The sequence below is a fragment of the Myotis davidii genome, unplaced genomic scaffold (assembly GCF_000327345.1).
Source record: "Myotis davidii unplaced genomic scaffold, ASM32734v1 scaffold496, whole genome shotgun sequence".
In the NCBI taxonomy this organism is placed as follows: domain Eukaryota; kingdom Metazoa; phylum Chordata; class Mammalia; order Chiroptera; family Vespertilionidae; genus Myotis; species Myotis davidii.
Window position 1 is genome coordinate 2,613,669 of NW_006289398.1, and position 18,583 is coordinate 2,632,251.

Sequence of the window (18,583 nt, forward strand, 5' to 3'; positions counted from 1 at the left end):
AGCTCTGAGGCCCTGGCCTGCTGAAAGCATGTATCTAGGGTTTGTTTAGCTTCTATAATTGCAACTTTGTTGCTTAGAGGGGAGCTCAGAGCCCGGCCACAGCAGGGAGGAAGCTTGGCTTCCTCCATCACTGGAGCAAGCAAGCCTCTTGCTCGCTTCAGCTGTGTGGCTGCCAGCCGCCATCCTGGTTGGGTTAATTTGCATATCCTGCTAATTAGCCCATGGGAAGCATAGCGGAGGTATGGAGGTATGGTCAATTACCATGTTTGTCTATTATTAGATTAGATAGTAAATTTGGGTTAACTAATCATTCACTTGCTTAAAATCCTTCTGTGGGTACCTGCTGTCCTCCAAATCTATTCTAGAGGCCATGACATGGTATTTAAAACTACCTGGACACAACCTCCTTACCTATCTTCTCTCTCACAATTTTGTACTATTTACTTCAAACAAAGTGATCTCCTCACTGTTGTGTGAGTATGAATTAGTTTGCACTTTCTAGGTTGTGTTCCCAGGCAGTTTCTCCACTGAAACTATTTCCTCATCTATACAAAGTGGGTTAGCATACCTCACTGGGTGGTTGTGAGAATGAACTGAAATGATACATTTTAAGACCCCAGTACATAATGGCTACTCACAATGCCAACCTGGGAAGTTCTTCCTACCCCACCCAAGCCAGCATGGAGTCATGACCGTCTGATCTGAACTCATCTTTCATTTGCCTCACCACACAACTGGTAATTATCATATTTCTACTTAGAAAAATTCAAGTGAGTCTCATTTATCTCAATTAAATTATAAGTTGGGTACAGACACTCAGTGTAGTATCCTCTATAGAGAATGGGTGATCTAAGAATTATTTTAGTTCTTTAAATTGGAAAACAGTGTGAAAAGGGTATAAACTTGAACTTTGTTCTTCTATACCTCTAAATCATGCACAGTTGAGATTTTGGTGTTTGGGTTAAAAGTTATGATCTTGTTTCTTTTTCTGTTAGGACTATAAAAAGCAGGAAAATACCTCACTTTTGCTGTTATAACTTGTCCAGAGTTTGGTAAAGCACCACATAGAATCGGCTTGTTGGCCTACAATGAAGATGTTTCTTGAGCACCTCGCCAGCTCTGTGAGATCCCTCCTCCACCCACAGCCTCAGGAACTACTTCAGAAGGAGGAGGTGGTCAGGGTCACACTCGTTCAGCTGTCGTGTGATGACATCAGGTGACATAGGGTGAGAAGACCTGGGCGTTGGCTCTGGCCACCCTACTAACCAGACACATGACAGAACTGCCTCATGGAACTGCCACGTGCCTTACTTTCCTCATGGAAAACGGATGGATTTGGACCAGATGAAAGAATTTCAAAGTGACAGCAGTGGGGATGGTGGTGGGAGGGCAGTGAAGAGGGTAATATGCAGTCACGCGAACGCCACTGAAGCCAAAGCTAAGATCTGCTTTATATGGGGTGTCCCAAAATTCACGCAAGAAGTAATTTTGAGAGAAAAAACAGGTCTATAATTAAAAATTGTAAATGTTTTATTAATTCATAAAGTATACAGTATAGGGTTATGTATGGAATAACACATCGGGTAAATAGCCCCCACGGTTTTGCTGGAGCATACGCAAAGCCGTGGTCTTCATTGTCCCTGCTCCTGGGCCATAATTGGTACTTGGTAATGCTTATCAAATTGAAGGGATTGAAATCAAAGGGCAACAGATACTAGAATCTGATTCAATAAACCAAGTAAAATTAGGCTTTTATTTTGTTGTTGTTGTTGTAAATGCTCACGCAAAATTCAAATCTTGCGTGAATTTTGGGACATCTTATAGCTGCTTTTATTTTTCATACACAATGTTTTAAACAAGGAGTCCCATAGGTTAAACATAGTTTGCACCAGTTCTGAGAAATGTTACAACTAGTCGAATGAGATCCCTTCCAGCTCTGAGGGGGAGCATCCCTGTGACCCACTGTCTTCAGTACTGCATTCCAGGAACAATCATTCCAAGATACATCACAATGGAGAAGCAACTCAAACCTTTAATAAGGTCTTAAGAAAACACTAAAGGGCAGAGTCCATTCCAGATGCAGAGCACAACTTCCCTAAAACCTCCTTCCCTCCCTGTCTCATGGGTCTCATGTTTCTTACACAGCACAGCTACCCCATTCTATTTCCTCACCCACACCAGCTCTCTTTCATGGTAGTTTTTTTATTCTTTTTTCCCCCCCATCCTTCCAAGCCTCATCTCTTTATTATATGTACCAGCTGAGCTTTTATGGCTTCTTTTAATTTGCCTCTTTACTGTATTACAAAGAAGGCCTATGGAGAATTCTCCTTCCTTAGAAAAGAGGAAGATTACAGAATGACACCCTATTTTGGCTTTTCTTCATCCCCTATCACATGTCACCTCTGTGTTCTGCACATAATTAATTCTTGCCTGTGCACCTCTACATTCTCACCACCTTCTTACACGTCACTGCCCAACCTTTGGATCCCTAAGTTCATACCCTCCTCCTGAAACACAGAAAGAGGAAGCACATTGGCCTGTGAATTGTCTCTCCCGTCCATAACCCGTCGTCCACTGGCTTTTCTAAGTGGTACCTGATTTCTCTTTGAATGTCTCACATGTTATAGAAACTGACCTGAATTAACATCTGGGTGAACAAAATACAGATGGTAAAGCAGAAAGTGAAATACAGGCATGTAAATAAAAAAAAAAATATCTTGATCTTGCTGTGTGTTTTCTTATATAGATTAGTAGTAGCATTCATTAGATATTAAATATACAATTTTTCTATATTATTTTATAATCTCTATATGGTTGAGAATATATTAAAAAGATACACAAACAATACTTACTTAATAGCATTTACCATGATATTAACTAGCAATGTGTCAGAAACGCTCTTTCCTTTCTTCAGCAATTTTTCAGATTTTGCACCAAGCTGAGCACGCACCGTGAACTATAAAAATAAACAATGGATGGTAGAGTACAGCTACTTTAAAAAATAAGATTCTAAATATTTGGAGAAAAAAACATGAAATGGTCATTTTCTCTGATGAAGATTCCAATCATTTGTGACAATTCCAGGGTCAGCCAAGCATTTAAGGAAAATGTGTATGCAGATTTTGAGGTTCCTCCCTTATCGCTCCCTCCCTTCCAAGATCTTTAATTTTCAGCATCCCAAACTTCATCCTCTAATAATTCAAATCAGAAAGATGGAGGCTTTCTGCTAGAGTTCTAGCAGCTCGTGCCATGTAGCTGGTATGCCTCTGGTATGACCTGCAGAAGCGTGGCTCCTGTCCAGTGATGCTTTCTTCATTCAATGGTCACTCACATTCAATACGTTTTCTGCCTAGTGTGTGGTCGCTGCTTTGCTTTATCCACCTGCTGTTGACCCTCAAATAATAAGCTTTTCTATTTTGGCCAACTTTAGAATGTCATCTGTAGAAGGGCTAGTCCAACAAAGCTACTTCCCTTACGCTGCTTCTTGACTCAGCCACCAGACTGAGCACTTTATAGATTAAATGATACTACATCTCTACTCAATACCCAGCAGACTCCCCCTCTTACTCCAGATGTCCTATCATTGCCTGAAAGACCCTGATGGCTTGGATCTTCTCTCTTCCTGTGCATCTGTCTGGTCTCATTCCCTACTCCTCTCCCATGGTACCAAGCACCTTTCTGCCTCATGGTTGTCATCCAGCTCTTCTCTCTGCCTGAAGCGCGTCCTCGGGTCCACTTGGATGACTCTCTCAATCTTCCTTCAATCTGCTTAAACTTCACCTTCTCAAGGAGGACTACCCCATGTGAAACAGCAACTTCCCCTTGTTCCACCATCTAGGTCCCTGATCCCCCTTACTCTACTCTACTCTCTACTCTACTCCTCTCTATTCTACTTTTTCTCTTCTCCTGGCATCATCACCATCTAATAGACCATACAATTCATTTATTTATGTGTTTGTGGTTTATTTTCTGTCTTCCTCTATTAAAATGCAAACTCCATCAGGTCCATAAACTCTTTTTTTGTTCAGTGATATATCCCAAATCATTACAACAGTATATGAAACAAAGTATAACCTTTGACTTGAACTGAAATACGGACTCTGGGGGACCTATAACTCAATAAATGTAAATATAAAAACACACTTAGCCTTTCTGATAATTTATATTTCAAATACACAGAGTAAAAATTATAAGGCCCCCTTTATCATTTTCTCTATTGGTCATTATGTTTACAGTTTGGTATATATCCTTCCAAAACTTTTTCTCTCTTTAAACAGTTTTGAAATCTAAAACATTATAAAATTATTTTTCCATGATGAAATGCATAAAAAAGTAATCTAATGTAAAAAAAATAAAGTAAATGAAATTATACTTGATTAATCTGGTCATTCTATTTGAGCACATACAGTGAACTGTGAAAATAAACAAAAAATGTTTCCATATACAGGAAAGCAATACTATAGACAGAAATATTAGTTTCCACTAAAACAATAGTGAGTGAATTGTTGTAAACATTTTTTCAGAGGTTAATAAAATATTCTGTAGAGTCACAAATAAGGCAAAGAGTTAATTCTGGGAAAATTCTTTAGAGGTAAAGAGAGTCTGAAAGAAAATAAAAGTCATAAATTGAGTGGTAAAGAAAAACACATAAATATAAATTTGGCATAAGTCTAAAATAAAAGAATGTGTTTACTTTCTTACTTGGCAAAACTGAACATAAATTTCCACAGCTTTAAAGATAAATAATATAAATATAAAGTAAACTCAGATTTAGCTTATATTTTACTCTCAGATTTACTTTAACCCAAAGAGGAACACATTGCTATTTCATTCCACTTGAAGATACTCCTAAGAGTAAGGGATCATGATACATTCCAATATACCAGCCACCAAAATTAGATTACAATACTTACTTTATAAACACTGTCACTTAACTTGATTTCTTCAGCTTGGGGTGTTTTATTGGTTTCAGAACCTATCAACAGGAAAAAGTGGTAAGAACAAACTCCAGTGTTTACAACTAACAACCATGTCAGCGTCTGACCATCTATGGTTTTGGATTGATGGGCCATTGGGTCCAGTTATGCCTAACACTCAGAGGAAGGAAGTAACAGAAATACCACAGCATGGCTGTTACCCTCATTCCACAACATTAAGATCCCAGCCACTGTGTGGCTCGGTGTTTCCTCCCTCCTTCCCTCAGTATGGCACACTCACAACGATATCCTTAGAAATACATTCATATTGGGGTTTTCTTTTCAGAAAACAAGCCAAGTTTCTCAAGAAAATGTTAATATTTTTATTTTCCTGGATTATCTAGTTATAAGTAACAAGTCTAGAAAGTAGAAAATGTTAGAAGACAGAGGGGTTTTGGTTAAATTCTATGAAAAAATACTAAGTTTTCAGAGTCCATTTATAATCACTGTACTTTTGTAAGAAAATAGGTTATACAGTATTTAGATTAAAAATTAATGAAAATATCTGGAAGGAACAAATACCCCAAATAAGGGGCAGATTATCTCCTTTTAAATGTTGGAAAACTCGGCTGCTCTAGGGAGTTGCATGTTCGTAGGGAATCTAGGCATTGTCCAGTGGTGATGGCGATTGTGATGATGGCACAGGAGGATCTGAACATTATCCTAGAACTAGAGGTCCGGTGCATGAAATTCGTGCATGGAAGGGGGTCCCTCAGCCAGGTCTGCACCCTTTTGCAATCGGGGACTGCTGGCTCCTAACCGCTCACCTGCCTGCCTGCCTGATTGCCCCTAACCACTTTTGCCTGCTGGCCTGATCGCCCCCTAACTGCTCCCCTGTGGCCTGATCACCTCTTACTGCTCCCCTACCAGCCTGATCACCCCTAACTGCTCCCCCCTGCTAGCCTAATCTCCCCTAACTGCCCTCCCTTGCCAGTCTGATTGCCCTATCTTCTCTCCCCTGCCAGCCTGATCGCCCCAAACTGCCTCTGCCTTGGCCCCTGCCACCATGGCTTTGTCCAGAAGGAAGTCTGGAAGATGTCTTGTCTAATTAGCATATTACCCTTTTTTTAGTATAGATATGAAGAAATTATTGAATATGGAAAAGCCATCATTAGCACACATAGAAAGTATATTTAAGACTTAAAATTGCTTTGTACCAGTGGTTCTACAAAGGATCTAAAGAACTGGAGCTAATTTCTCATTAGGTTTGGGAAGCTTGGTTCTATTTGCTTGCCCATGGTTAGGAATACACTGAGCATTATCTAAGGTACCACTGTTCAGGTGGCTTGAAGGGTCCAGGCCCTGCAGCCTCCCTCAACACTGTGAACAAAGCAGTAGTACGCGGAGAGGACCCCAGTAACACTCACTCACCCAGACCTGCATAGGTGAAACAAACAATGAAAAGCCAGGAAGAAAGGAGGATAATATATTCTGGTGGTCTTGATAACACAGCCAAACTGAGCAACTACTTGAAGTGGTGTGAAAAAAAATTCGTGTTGTTTTTGTCTCTTATCCCTAGTTGTAGACAAAGGTTAGGGATCTCTGTGTTTATCTTGTTCTGTCTGTCAAATGACCATGGAGACAATTATGTGAGACTCTCCTGCAAGCACATCTGTGCTCACATACATGTGTTCTTACTGTTTGTCTGTCCCTCTAAATTAAATGATGGATGATATATATATATAGTTGATTTCAGAGAGGAAAGGAGAGGGAGAGAGATAGAAACACCATCAATGAGAGAGAATAATGGATCGGCCGCTTCCTGCACATCCCCTAGTGGGAATCGAGCCTACAACCCAGGCATGTGCTTTTGACCAGAATTGAACCTGGGACCTTTCAGTTCACAGGCCAACGCTCTAGCCACTGAGCCAAACCAGCTAGGGCTGGATGATGTGTTTTAATGTCTTACTTACTAAGTATAGTTTTATCTTCTCCTTCTGGTAAGGCTTCCTCTGAAAGCAGATCAAGTGAAAATTTACTTTGAAGATCCTTTGGGGAGAAAACACACACACATGGACAGGTTTTAATATTGTCATTTAATAGCATTATAAATTTCATTTCTATAAGTAAGATTTGAAAAAACAAACACTATTTGTAACATTAAAACATAAGTGATATTTAGAGGGACTGAATAACTTCCAGAAAGAAACTAAGTTTGGTGATAATTGTACTTATGAAAATACACAGTAACCTGTGGTGGAATCTGTCTTTCAATTGGCTTTCAATTACTATGTAAAATACAGCAACTGCCATTTTGAAAACACAATGGAAGATGAGAAGAGGAAGAGTTTATGGAAACCAGCTGAGAAAGAACAATCCTAGAGATGTCAGTCATAGCTAACCATAAGGGAAATAAAGTGAAGATGTGTGTTATCTGGCACCCAAAAGATTAGAATATGAAGAGTACCACAACATGGAAGACAAAGCATCCCACAGTGAAGAAAACTTCGTTATTTTCAGAATCCATAGTTAAAGGATACTTATTTTATAGCTCATGCCGATGATCTGGATTAGATTCTCTGCTAATTCATTCAATTGCAGAGACAGCATAAGGTAGGGGAAAAAGTTTTGGGTTTAGAACCTGGGATCCTGATCACTAGACCAGTGATGGCGAACCTATGACATGCGTGTCAGAAGTGACACGCGAACTCATTTTTTTGGTTGATTTTTTTTGTTAAATGGCATTTAAATATATAAAATAAATATCAAAAATATACATCTTTGTTTTACTATGGTTGCAAATATCAAAAAATTTCTATATGTGACATGGCACCAGAGTTAAGTTAGGGTTTTTCAAATTGCTGGCATGTCGAGCTCAAAAGGTTCGCCATCACTGGGCTAGACATTACCAAACCCCTTATCCCAATCAAACCAATTCATGCTTAGGGCTTCTACTGTCTCCCAAGGTGGGGCCACATTCTCCTATTTCCTGCACTAGAACCTTCATGCAATAATGTAGCAAGATGCAACACTGATGAGAATGTGATGCTGGTAAACCTCCCTTCAACCCCCCACCTCCACAAATTGAGGTCTATGAGTTTGGATCAGAGATTGGCCAACAATGAGCATGGACCAAATTTAAGGAACTGACTATTTTTATACGGTTCGTGGGTACTTAAAACTCCATAAGATACCATTGTGAGCCTGGAGACTAAGCCGGTGTCACCCTCCACCCCCTGTCCCTGCTCAGCTCTAGCACTGGCCTCGACCATTGCCGAAGGCTGGCTTTGGCTCCAACTACATGATGGGGACTCTGCTGCAAGGCTCTCAGGAGTTGAATTTCACTCTGGGCGCTGGTGACTTGCTGAACTCCATACAGCACTCTTATCCTCTTCCCTCCAGCCCTTAAAATTCAGGCCCTCCACCCCCTCACCATCAGTGGCTCTTTCCTGAGGAGAATGCCTTTAGCGGAAGGTGACAGGGCACAAAGTCAGACCATCACCCTGGATGGACCACCCAGGGAAACTGGTGGAGGCGGGTGGATTTTCTCTTGTGGTATATAAGTACCCCATAATATCCTTGATTTTGCCTCTTGACCCAGAAAATATAAACTATTTACTCTTGGGACCTTTACAGAAAAGGCCATCAATCTCTGGTCTAGAAGATCTTTTAGATTCCATCTAGCTTCAAATCTCATATATAAGGTGCAAGAAAGATAACTAAAATCATATTTGCCTGGCTTTCGCTACTATGCAGATCCGATAGAGCCTTTTCTTCGGTTTCATGATGAATTAGAAGGGTCTCACTGACGGTTTCGTTGTCATGATATGCTTTGATAGCTTCTTGGAGAAGAGTGTCGATAGAAAGTACCTGAATAGGAAAGTCTGAAGTACAAAAGGCAGTTTTACTGACAGCTTCTCATGTAGAACACTGACGTCATCGTCCTGTGCTGGGTTCGCTTTCTCACTCTGTCTTAAGGGCCCCCTAGAACTGCGGTCCGGATCAAGCTGCTTTTTTAAATTATTATGTTAGAATTCACAGAACATACAGTACCCATTTTGACCATTCTACAGACACACTTCAGTGGCATTTAAGTTATTCACAATGTTGTCCAACCATCACCACTATCTTGTTCCAGAAAAATTTTATCATCCCAAAAGGAACCCCTGTACCCATTAAGCAGTCACTTCCTCACCCTATCCCTGTCCCTGGCAACAACTAATTTGTTTTCTGTCTCTATGGATATTTCTATTCTGAATATTTCATATCAGTGGAATCATACAATATGCAGCCTTTGTGTCTGACTTCTTTTACCCAGTATCATGTCTTCAAGGTTCATTCATGTTGTAGCATGCATCAGTACTTCACTCCTTCTTATGGACGAATAATATTCCATTGTATGGATATACCATATTGGTTATCCATTCATCAGTTGAAGGACATTTGGATTACCGTATTTGCCGGCGTATAAGACGATTTTTTGGCCCTGAAAAATATGCCTCCAAGTGGGGGGTCGTCTTATACGCCAGGTACACAAAATGTTAAAATCAAATCTGATATTGTTTTACCTTTTATTTGGTGTGTGGAAGGTGTGCGGAAGAGGGGGTAGTCTTATACGGCGAGTATATAACAAACTCTGTATTTTGAGTGGAAATGTTAGGGGGTCGTCTTATAGGCCCAGTCGTCTTATACGCCGGCAAATATGGTAGTTCCAACTTTTGGTTATTTTTAATGGTACTGCTATGAATATTCCTATACAATGTTGTTTCTTCTTTTTTAAACACCTGTGTTTAATCTTTTTGCCATATAACTAGTAGTGGAATTTCTGGGGTCATATGGTAATTCTGTATTTAACTTATTTGAGAAACCACTGAACTGCTTTCCATAATGGCTGTACCACTTCACATTCCCACCAGTAATGTGTCCCACTATCCCTACTTGTCTTTTTCCCATTAAAAAAAAATTACACCTGCCCAGCCAGTGTGGTTCAGCATTTGAGCACTGACCCAGGAACCAAGAGGTCACCAGTTAGATTCCTGGTCAGGACACATGACTGGGTTGTGGGCTTGATCCCCAGTGGGGGCGCATGCAGGAGGCAGTCGATCGATGATGTTCCTCTCTCATCGACGTTTCTCTCTATCCCTCTCCCTTCCTCTTTCTCTAAAAATTGATAAAAATATATTTTAAAAAATAAACCTATTCTAGTGATGTGAGGTGGTATCTCACTGTGATTTTGTCTAGTTGCTTTTTAAGGAGGGCTCTTTGACATCTCAATAATGACCTACCCTTCTTTGTCTTAGATTGATGGAGGAATTAAAAAAATAAATAAAATAAAATAAAAATCAACACCTAAAAAAAAAAAAAAAAGATTGATGGAGGATGGCCTGGCCTCAGTACAAATTTTGAGCTTTCCCATGAAAAAGGGAAAAACATAATGAATAAAAATGAATTAAACAGATGAAAATCTGTGATTTTGCCTCCAACTGAAAGAACTTCTACAGAGAAAGACTAAGGCTCATCAAAGACAGAGTGAAAATTCAACAAATATAAAGAATGAAAATATTTACATTTTTTATATTATATAATTTTCAGTGGATTTCTCTTGCACTTGTGACAAATTATTAATATCCTACTTCATCTATTGGTAAAGTAAGTAAAATTTATGAGGAAAGTTTAAGACTTGTTATTTCTAGTTATACTGTGCACCATGATAATATAGCATATCCATATAACCAGGTTTGCCTGGGACAGTCACAGTTTATGACTCTATATCAGTAAGTGTCTGACTTAGAAACAAATTATTTGATCATTCTATTATAAAATTCTTGATGACAGATTTTCCTAATATATCAGCAGACCCTCATGTATATTTTCTACAGACATAGCCATTTGCAGTTACAGTCAATGTTAAGATAATTTGATAAATACAAATACAAAAAGAAAGAAATTCTACCTTTTTCTAGAGCCTTTAGAGCAGTTGTTTTTCCACTAAATGTCTTCCCTAATATGCACCCTTTAATAGCATATGAAGGCAATTCAGATTCTATTGATTCAACTTGAGCGGGAAGAGATTTTTCAGTTAGTCTGTAGACCACATGGCCCAATATGCAATTGTTGGAGGGTGGTACATTTTCAATCATTTCTTCTGGTAAGGCCCACTCTCCAACCATGTTCTGTGAAAGTAGCAATGAGACAAACAAAACATAATATTCTTAAAAGTGGAATTTAGGCATTTAAGGATATTGAAAACAAATACAAATTATAACAAACAGAAGCTAATCAATAGGTCAAATTATTATCTATAATAATAAAAGTGTAATATGCTAATTAGACTGGATGGCAGAACAGCAGAAGAACTGTCCAGACGACCTTCCAGATGACCTTCCAGATGAAGCCAGGGCTGTGAGGGCTGAGCCCCTTAGTCTATGAATTTAGAGCATCGGAACTCTAGTATTACATAAATGGCTAATAACGTGAATACTTTCATACTAGAGAGCAAAAAATGAGCCCACCACATAAAAATTAAGAAAACACACACTAACCCAACTCTAAAATCCATAATAGTTTATAAAAGGAGGCATGTTGAGTTAACTGAGGCAAATTATAGTCCAGGTTGCGCATTAAGATACTTAAATTAAAACTATAATAAGTAAGCAGATAAAGAACAGTAATAGTTTTATCTGCTATTTCATGCCCAATATGGTGTCAGTCTATGTTTAACTCCCAGTTTTTTCCAGGTTTCTTGCTGAAATGATCAATTAAAGGGAAAGAAAAAAACAACACTACAGACCACATTCTCTGAGCTCTGTGTAATAAAACTAGAAATTGATGTTTGAAAGATATGAAAAATATAAATTCTTAACAACTAAAATCAGTCTTTTTGAGTAATTCTTGATGCAAGAAAGAAATTCAAAATATAAATGTCCAAAAAGAACATTAAATTTATTTATTAAAAACATGGGATGGAGCCAAAACCGGTTTGGCTCAGTGGATAGAGCGTCTGCCTGCAGACTGAAGGGTCCCAGGTTCGATTCTGGTCAAGGGCATCTCCCAGTGGGAGATGTGCAGGAGGCAGCTGATCAATGTTTCTAACTCTCTATCTCTCTCCCTTCCTCTCTGTAAAAAAAAAAAAAAAAAATCAATAAAATATATTTTAAAAAATATGGGATGGGATCAAACTGTACTTAGAGGAAAATTCATAGTTCCTTAGCATAATGCCTTGACTTGAAAAGAAGGGAAATAAATAAACTAAGCATTGAAATAATATTAAAATAAATTTAAAAATAAGGAAGAAGGGACTCATAAAAATGGAAATTGATAAATTAGAGAGCAAACTATTGACATACCTGTTATTGATATATTCCTACATTTGTCCATGATAATCCTGATAATAAAATTGCTATTAGTTCTGAACAAAGGTGAAGAATAGCAAATATCAATTTTTTAATATAATAGAAAAAAAGTAACAGATTTTAAGAAGACTTAAAAATCTTTAAGAAAATGTTATGTATAACTCTACTATAAAAAACTTGTATTTATTACTGTATGGTAAAATGATATTTTAGGAGAGTAAAAATGATACAATTTTTAATTTAAGTGGAGTATTTTAAAGATGAAAACCATGAAAAAATTGGAAAAGTTGTCAAAGAACTATATCCAGAGGAATCTTGAAGACCATAATAGTCTACCATAATTAACTGAAATATAAGTGTTGTTTAGTTTTCTAGAGAATGGAATGAAATAGAAAGCTTTCCAATTCACTTGGCAAAACTAGCATAACCCTGATACCAGAAAGATGTCAAAAGAAATTGACAAAAATAGCATCCAAGAAGAAAATTACAAGCCAACCTCACTTGGAAATACTTTACAAGAATCATGCCTGAAATAGTAAAAGAATTAGCATTATATTAAGAGACAATAAAGATACCAATTGACATTTACTACACAGTATGTGCCATATACTGTTGTTTTTATGTATTATCTCACACGATTCTCACATGACTCTTACAGAAGTATTCTTATCTTTCTGATTTTTCAGAAGAAAACACCCAAGTATTATAGAAGCTAAATTTCTTGTCAAGTGTTCACAACAAATAGTAATGGCAGAACTTGGATTGGAACGCAGGCAGGCAGATTCTAGAACATGTGCTCATAACCTCTATACTATGTTGAAGTTGTCTTGCCATAACTAAATCAGAGTTATTTCATGAACACTGGGAAAGATAAATATTAGAAAACTTATTACCATATCACATTAGTAAGCTAATTTATTTTTTTTAAAAGCCATGATCATTTTGACCAAGAAGCATCTGATAAAATTCAAAATTCATTTCTGATGAGAAAATATTTATAAAAATTAAAATGAAACAAAGCAAATCCTCTAATATGCAATAAATTGAATATGACATCCTTAGCACTTTTAGGATCGATATGTAGTGGTGAACAAAGATGAATGATACATTTTTTTCCATTAAAGGCAGGAATAAGAAAAAGATATTTATCATTAGCATTAATAGTTACACTATTCTGGGAGTTCTAAACAAGTAGTTTTACCTTTAAAAAAAGAAAGAAGTTGCAATGTCCCTAGGGAAGTAGAGGTGGCTATGCAGTTGAGTCCCTGGTATAGAGATGGTTGCTGCTACTCAGAGGCACCAGAATAAACCCTCTTCCATCACTGAGTTAGTATAGAATGTGGCAGAACACAATGGGACAGAATGTTGACCATGAAGGGAATGGAATGCTTAGATTAGAAAAAGAACGGAGGCCTGACCTGTGGAGATAAGCAAATCAAGGTGGTTTTTTTGGGGGGGGCGGGGGAGAGGAATGTGGGGAGCGGGGGAGAGGATGGGGGGAGGGGACACATTTTTTAGAACCATCTTTAAAACACAGCTGAAGACCAAAAATAAAGGGTAAGTCAAGGTAAACATCTCAGGTTGGAACAAGAACATGAGGAGTGAAAAAGAGGTCAGAAGAACTGGAAAAAGAGGTAAATTCAGACCAGAATGAAGATTACTAGTTTCACTCCACTGAGCAAAAGAGATTTTCTAGTTCATTAATGAAGAACCAGGTTTCTCTTTTACATAATTATATAATAAAATTATACTAGAGAAAATTATATAAAATATTTAATTTTTACTCCTTCAGGTACTGTTATAAATAGACATCTAACTATTAGTTTCAGGACTCTGATGCCTAGAGTGGGCAACACCAGGTAAGTATCACCTGGTATAAACCAGTACTTTAGTAAGACACTATTTTGTGTGTAAATGTGCTCCTTGGTCTTAGCACTAATTCATGTCAACTGACATGCATGTATAATGAACAATTAACATCTCTTTATTTTTATTGTGCCTATATAAATACCATCAATATGTATTTTTGAGAAGGTAAAAGTGCAAGACTCAAGATCTATCAACACCTCTTGTCTACCTACACACAGAGATCATAAAATTACAACAGAGTAAACAACCTCTGACCTTGGTTAAAAGTCATAACCTCTTTGCTAGTAGTATTTTTATTAATTGACTTACACCGACCTTTCCAGAAACTGAATTCTGAATTCCTGGGACCTTGGTATCTCCCAATTCTTCCTGTTTTCACCGATAACATGGACCTAACAATCTGCTTACCGGCCAGGATTCAATACTCTCACATGGTTCTCTATATCATGTAGTCGCTACCTCAGGTTCCCTAGTCTTCTGATTCTGGTTACATCCAGTCTGTCATATCCTTTTGTGTCCTGTGGCCTGATAAGTCCTTGTCCTTGGTCCCCTTGTTATTAACTATTGCTACAAGTGTCATGAGCATGTACAGACAGACTTGATTGAGAGTGGTGTATTTGAGTGTGCACACTTCAAAGACACACCTAAGATCTCCCAGGTGACCAGGTTACTGGATTCCCCTCCTCGACTGCAATATTGTCCAAGTGGCTGGATGCTGCTGCTGGTGGAGATGCATGGTTTTCTCAACATGCTTTGCTTGCTTCTCTGAACATGATTACCCCTGGAGCAAAGCAAATGCACCTCATTCTCACTTCTTCTGAAGATCCAAGATGGAGACAGAGCTTTCTCGTCTATCCTTTTAAAAGAGAGGGGGGACACGGTTCACTTCGACGAACCTGTGTTAATGGAATCTGGACCTTGAGAAACCTTCAACTGCCACGTGAGTTCCACTAGCACGATACTCAACACACACACATTGGGTTATGCCAATGCTATCCAGTAGCAGCCTTTGAATGTGGCCTTTGCAGAGCGGCGGTACTGGTTTGAAAGTACACACAATCCAGCGTGTGTCTTCGTCAATGGCTAGACTTTACCAACATCTACATGTCCTGAAGCTGTCCAGCTATTCCCAGTCTGGTGAGCTCCAAGCGTCTCACAATTCAAGCCCTAAAGCATTCATACCTGCCAGTTTCCTTGAAATGCCATCTTTTTACCTAGAGATACTAAAACCCAACAACAGACATATTATCTGGTTACAGTGGCCAGAAAACGAATGGTGGAAGCTTCTAATAAACTGACCTTGAAAAATGCCACATGAGGTAACTCCACAAAATGAGGCTAGGCTTCCTTTAGAGTGCAGGGCCAAAGCACCACAACTCCACCCTGCCACGGCTTTGGCGCTGCATGAATTCTGCATCTACTACGGCTGGCTTTTCTTGCACACCACACAGCAGAAAGTGAGGGAGAGAAGACAGTCTGTGATGGCTGAAGTACAACTGAGGCTTGTAGTTGCAGCCTCAGGGGTTGTGGTAGCCATTATCAACCCTCAAATTCCCTAGAACATTCTATTTTGGTCATCATGATGACCTTTTCTTTAGCTACTTGTACAGGCTTCCTTCCAGGTCAACCACTTCACCAAATGTCTCCATTTTTTATTGTTATGAACCCCTGTGGGCACTCCTCCCCCTGCCCGGCCTCTATTGAAAAATAATTACTAATTGTACTGCATCTTCCAGGAAAGTGGCTTTCAGACATTTTGGCCGAGGGCCCTCCATAAGAAATGCATTTTACATTGTTGCCAGTATTTGTGAGCAAGTACGTGTAAGACAGAAAAAAATGTTGTATGAAATACCTATCCTTACTACTGGTGAGGTGCTTTAGTTTCTATTGTATACCATTGCATCATCTCCATTATGTCGTGCTTCTATTTTTTAAAAATAATGATTATGACCTATGAATTAATTTCATAATCTATTCTCAATCCACTGCTTGAAAAACAAAACAAACCAAAAAACCAAAAAAATACAGGATGTTTTATTGGACAAGACACCAGGTACCCTCAGTTCTGATTTCATGTGTCTAAGTACCATCTTGGATTCATCTCTTAAATAGGAAGGATAAACCCTTAACTTTATACTAACAGTGACTCAACCCAGAGAGTTACCAAGTAGAGATTTACCAAAATATATTTAAAAAATAATAACATAATTCTAGGTGCAATTTCTCATAATTGGTAATCATTTAAAGATCCGGTTTATTCACCTTTTTTTAAGATCTTATTTGTGTGGTTGATTTTAGATCTTAGTTTCCCAAATAAGATTGACAGGCACAACTCAACCCCAAATCTAGATCAGGAAATGTCATCATTACAGATAGAAGTCGGCAGGAATCCACAGGCCATGTACGAAATTAGCTAGTTCTGGAAGCATTTCTTTTTATATATATGTATATTTTATTGATTTTTTACAGAGAGGGAGAGGGATAGAGAATTAGAAACATCGATGAGAGAGAAACATCGATTATCTGTCTCCTGCACACCACCCACTGGGGATGTGCCCACAACCAAGGTACATGCCCTTGACCGGAAACGAACATGGGACCCTTCAGTCCACAGGCCAACGCTCTATCCACTGAGCCAAACCAGTTAGGGCTAGAAGCATTTCCTGAAGTCAGGGTTTGTAGTATGAATTTTGAGAGAGCTTCTCCATTAAATCAAGGCATCTTTTTATGGCAGCAAAAAGCATCTCAGCTGAAATGTAATAAATTATTAACAACCTATATGTTTGGGACTTGGTAAAAGCGCCTCCAGAGACTTTATAGTGTCCTGGAATGGGAAGGAGCCGCCTGTGTGAATGGGCACGTAAGAGGTGATGTATGGAGAGCTGTTTGTGACCTGATTAGTTTCATATTCCTAACTGGATATTTGCCTTGGGTCTCCTAAACTAGGTTGATGCAGCCATGTAGCACATGATGGGCAGATAATAAAAGCAAGGGGCAGACATTCCAGCTCTGTTTGTGGCAATTGCCTAGGGCCTCCTCACGTTGCTTCCAAGCCTTTAATCCGCGTCTTCTTCTGTTCCAGCTCTGCCTCCCTTCCCGCCACCCAGCTTCATTTTCATTCTCTAGTCTGGTTCTCACCAATCTCAGCTTTGATCCTTGGCCTACGCAAAGGACTTGGCTTGAGCCCACCTCTGCCGCTTCCTGTTTCTGGCCACTTTCAGATAAACTATCTTGATCATCTTGGTTCCAGTTCAAAGAAATGAACCTCTGGCAGCGGCAATCCTGGCTGATCTTCTGTTTGGATCTGTCCTGTCTCCTACCAGAGGTAATCAGACGTTATAGAAACACACTTATTACCATGGCAACATGGAAAATCCAGGGGCTATATTCCAATTACTGGAGTCTGGCATTCAGAAAAAAAGCCATACTCCACAATGGAGTACTAAGGTAAAACTTCGTAGCTTTCAGAGCTTCTGTTCTTTGCCTTTCCTTCCCAGGCTTTTTCTCCTCCAACCACTCAAAAACCCTGAGGGAATCTGGGGAACTGCCTAAATTTGTAATTCAGACTTTTAAATTCCTGGCAACTGCCCATGCTTCTCAGGAGAAGCAGAAAGGGTGGTTAGATACGATGGGGAGTCAGCTCATGTAACCTGGCAGCCCTATATGGTTTCTTAACCACAGTGTGGAACCTTTTTGATGGCCAGGTTCCAATGAGAAGAATGGATCCTGCCCTGTGCAACCCTTAACAAGGAGGAAGAGAGGAGAAGTCAGCAGCTGATGGACAACTAAATTCTGACGTCTCACCTCGGAACTGTCATGGAGTGGGCTCTGCATTGGGACCCGATTTAAAGGTCTCAGAGCAACTAGAAAAGTTGAGCCGGCCCTGCTGAGTGAGCTTGGCAGCCTTTCTAAGTCACCTGACTTCCAGTCATGTCATAGCATGGTTAGCTACCTGGCCATACCTTCCTGCCAGGCTTGCCTGTAGATTCTAGAGGAGCTAAGGGCATGGGGATGCACAGCTCTCACTGATGTTGGCAGGGCAGATGCACCTCCAGAGAGAAGGTATGCCTCCGTGCACCTCTGTGCTAGAGTGCTCAGTCTGAGCTCCCTACCTACTCTCAGGAAGTGCATACGTAGCCATGGTAAGCAGGGAAAGACAGCAGTTAACTCTACTTCACCCACAATGCTGAGCTGAAGACTGTCCTGGCTACAAGAAGAATTGTGAGTAGCCAATGCCTGCCTCTCAGCAGATCCTGCAGTTAATTCTGTCTCACTAGGAAATGTGAAGACCTGGTCCTAATCCTAATAATGGCTTCCACTCAGAACCTTATCACCTAGGTCCTAGCAGCAGCCGTCCCCAACCTGCCCTGACCTAATGCCACGGAAATAGATGTTTAGTCTAGCCTATCACAAAAGGAGGCCCGGGTAACAAATTCCACCTACTTT

The 18,583-nt window shown here is 39.3% G+C and overlaps 1 protein-coding gene across 1 annotated transcript in view; it reads right to left on the reverse strand.

Annotated features, from left to right (window-relative positions):
* Positions 1–18,583, reverse strand: part of SPEF2 (sperm flagellar 2) — a 127,495-nt gene that overhangs the window by 68,077 nt on the left and 40,835 nt on the right. Inside the window, exons 11-15 of the mRNA XM_006761794.2 lie at positions 10,870–11,089; positions 8,652–8,800; positions 6,890–6,965; positions 4,914–4,975; positions 2,853–2,956 (exon numbers count right to left, since the gene is read on the reverse strand). Of these exons, the coding sequence (XP_006761857.1) occupies positions 2,853–2,956; positions 4,914–4,975; positions 6,890–6,965; positions 8,652–8,800; positions 10,870–11,089 (611 nt within the window). The remainder of the gene's footprint in view (positions 1–2,852; positions 2,957–4,913; positions 4,976–6,889; positions 6,966–8,651; positions 8,801–10,869; positions 11,090–18,583) is intronic.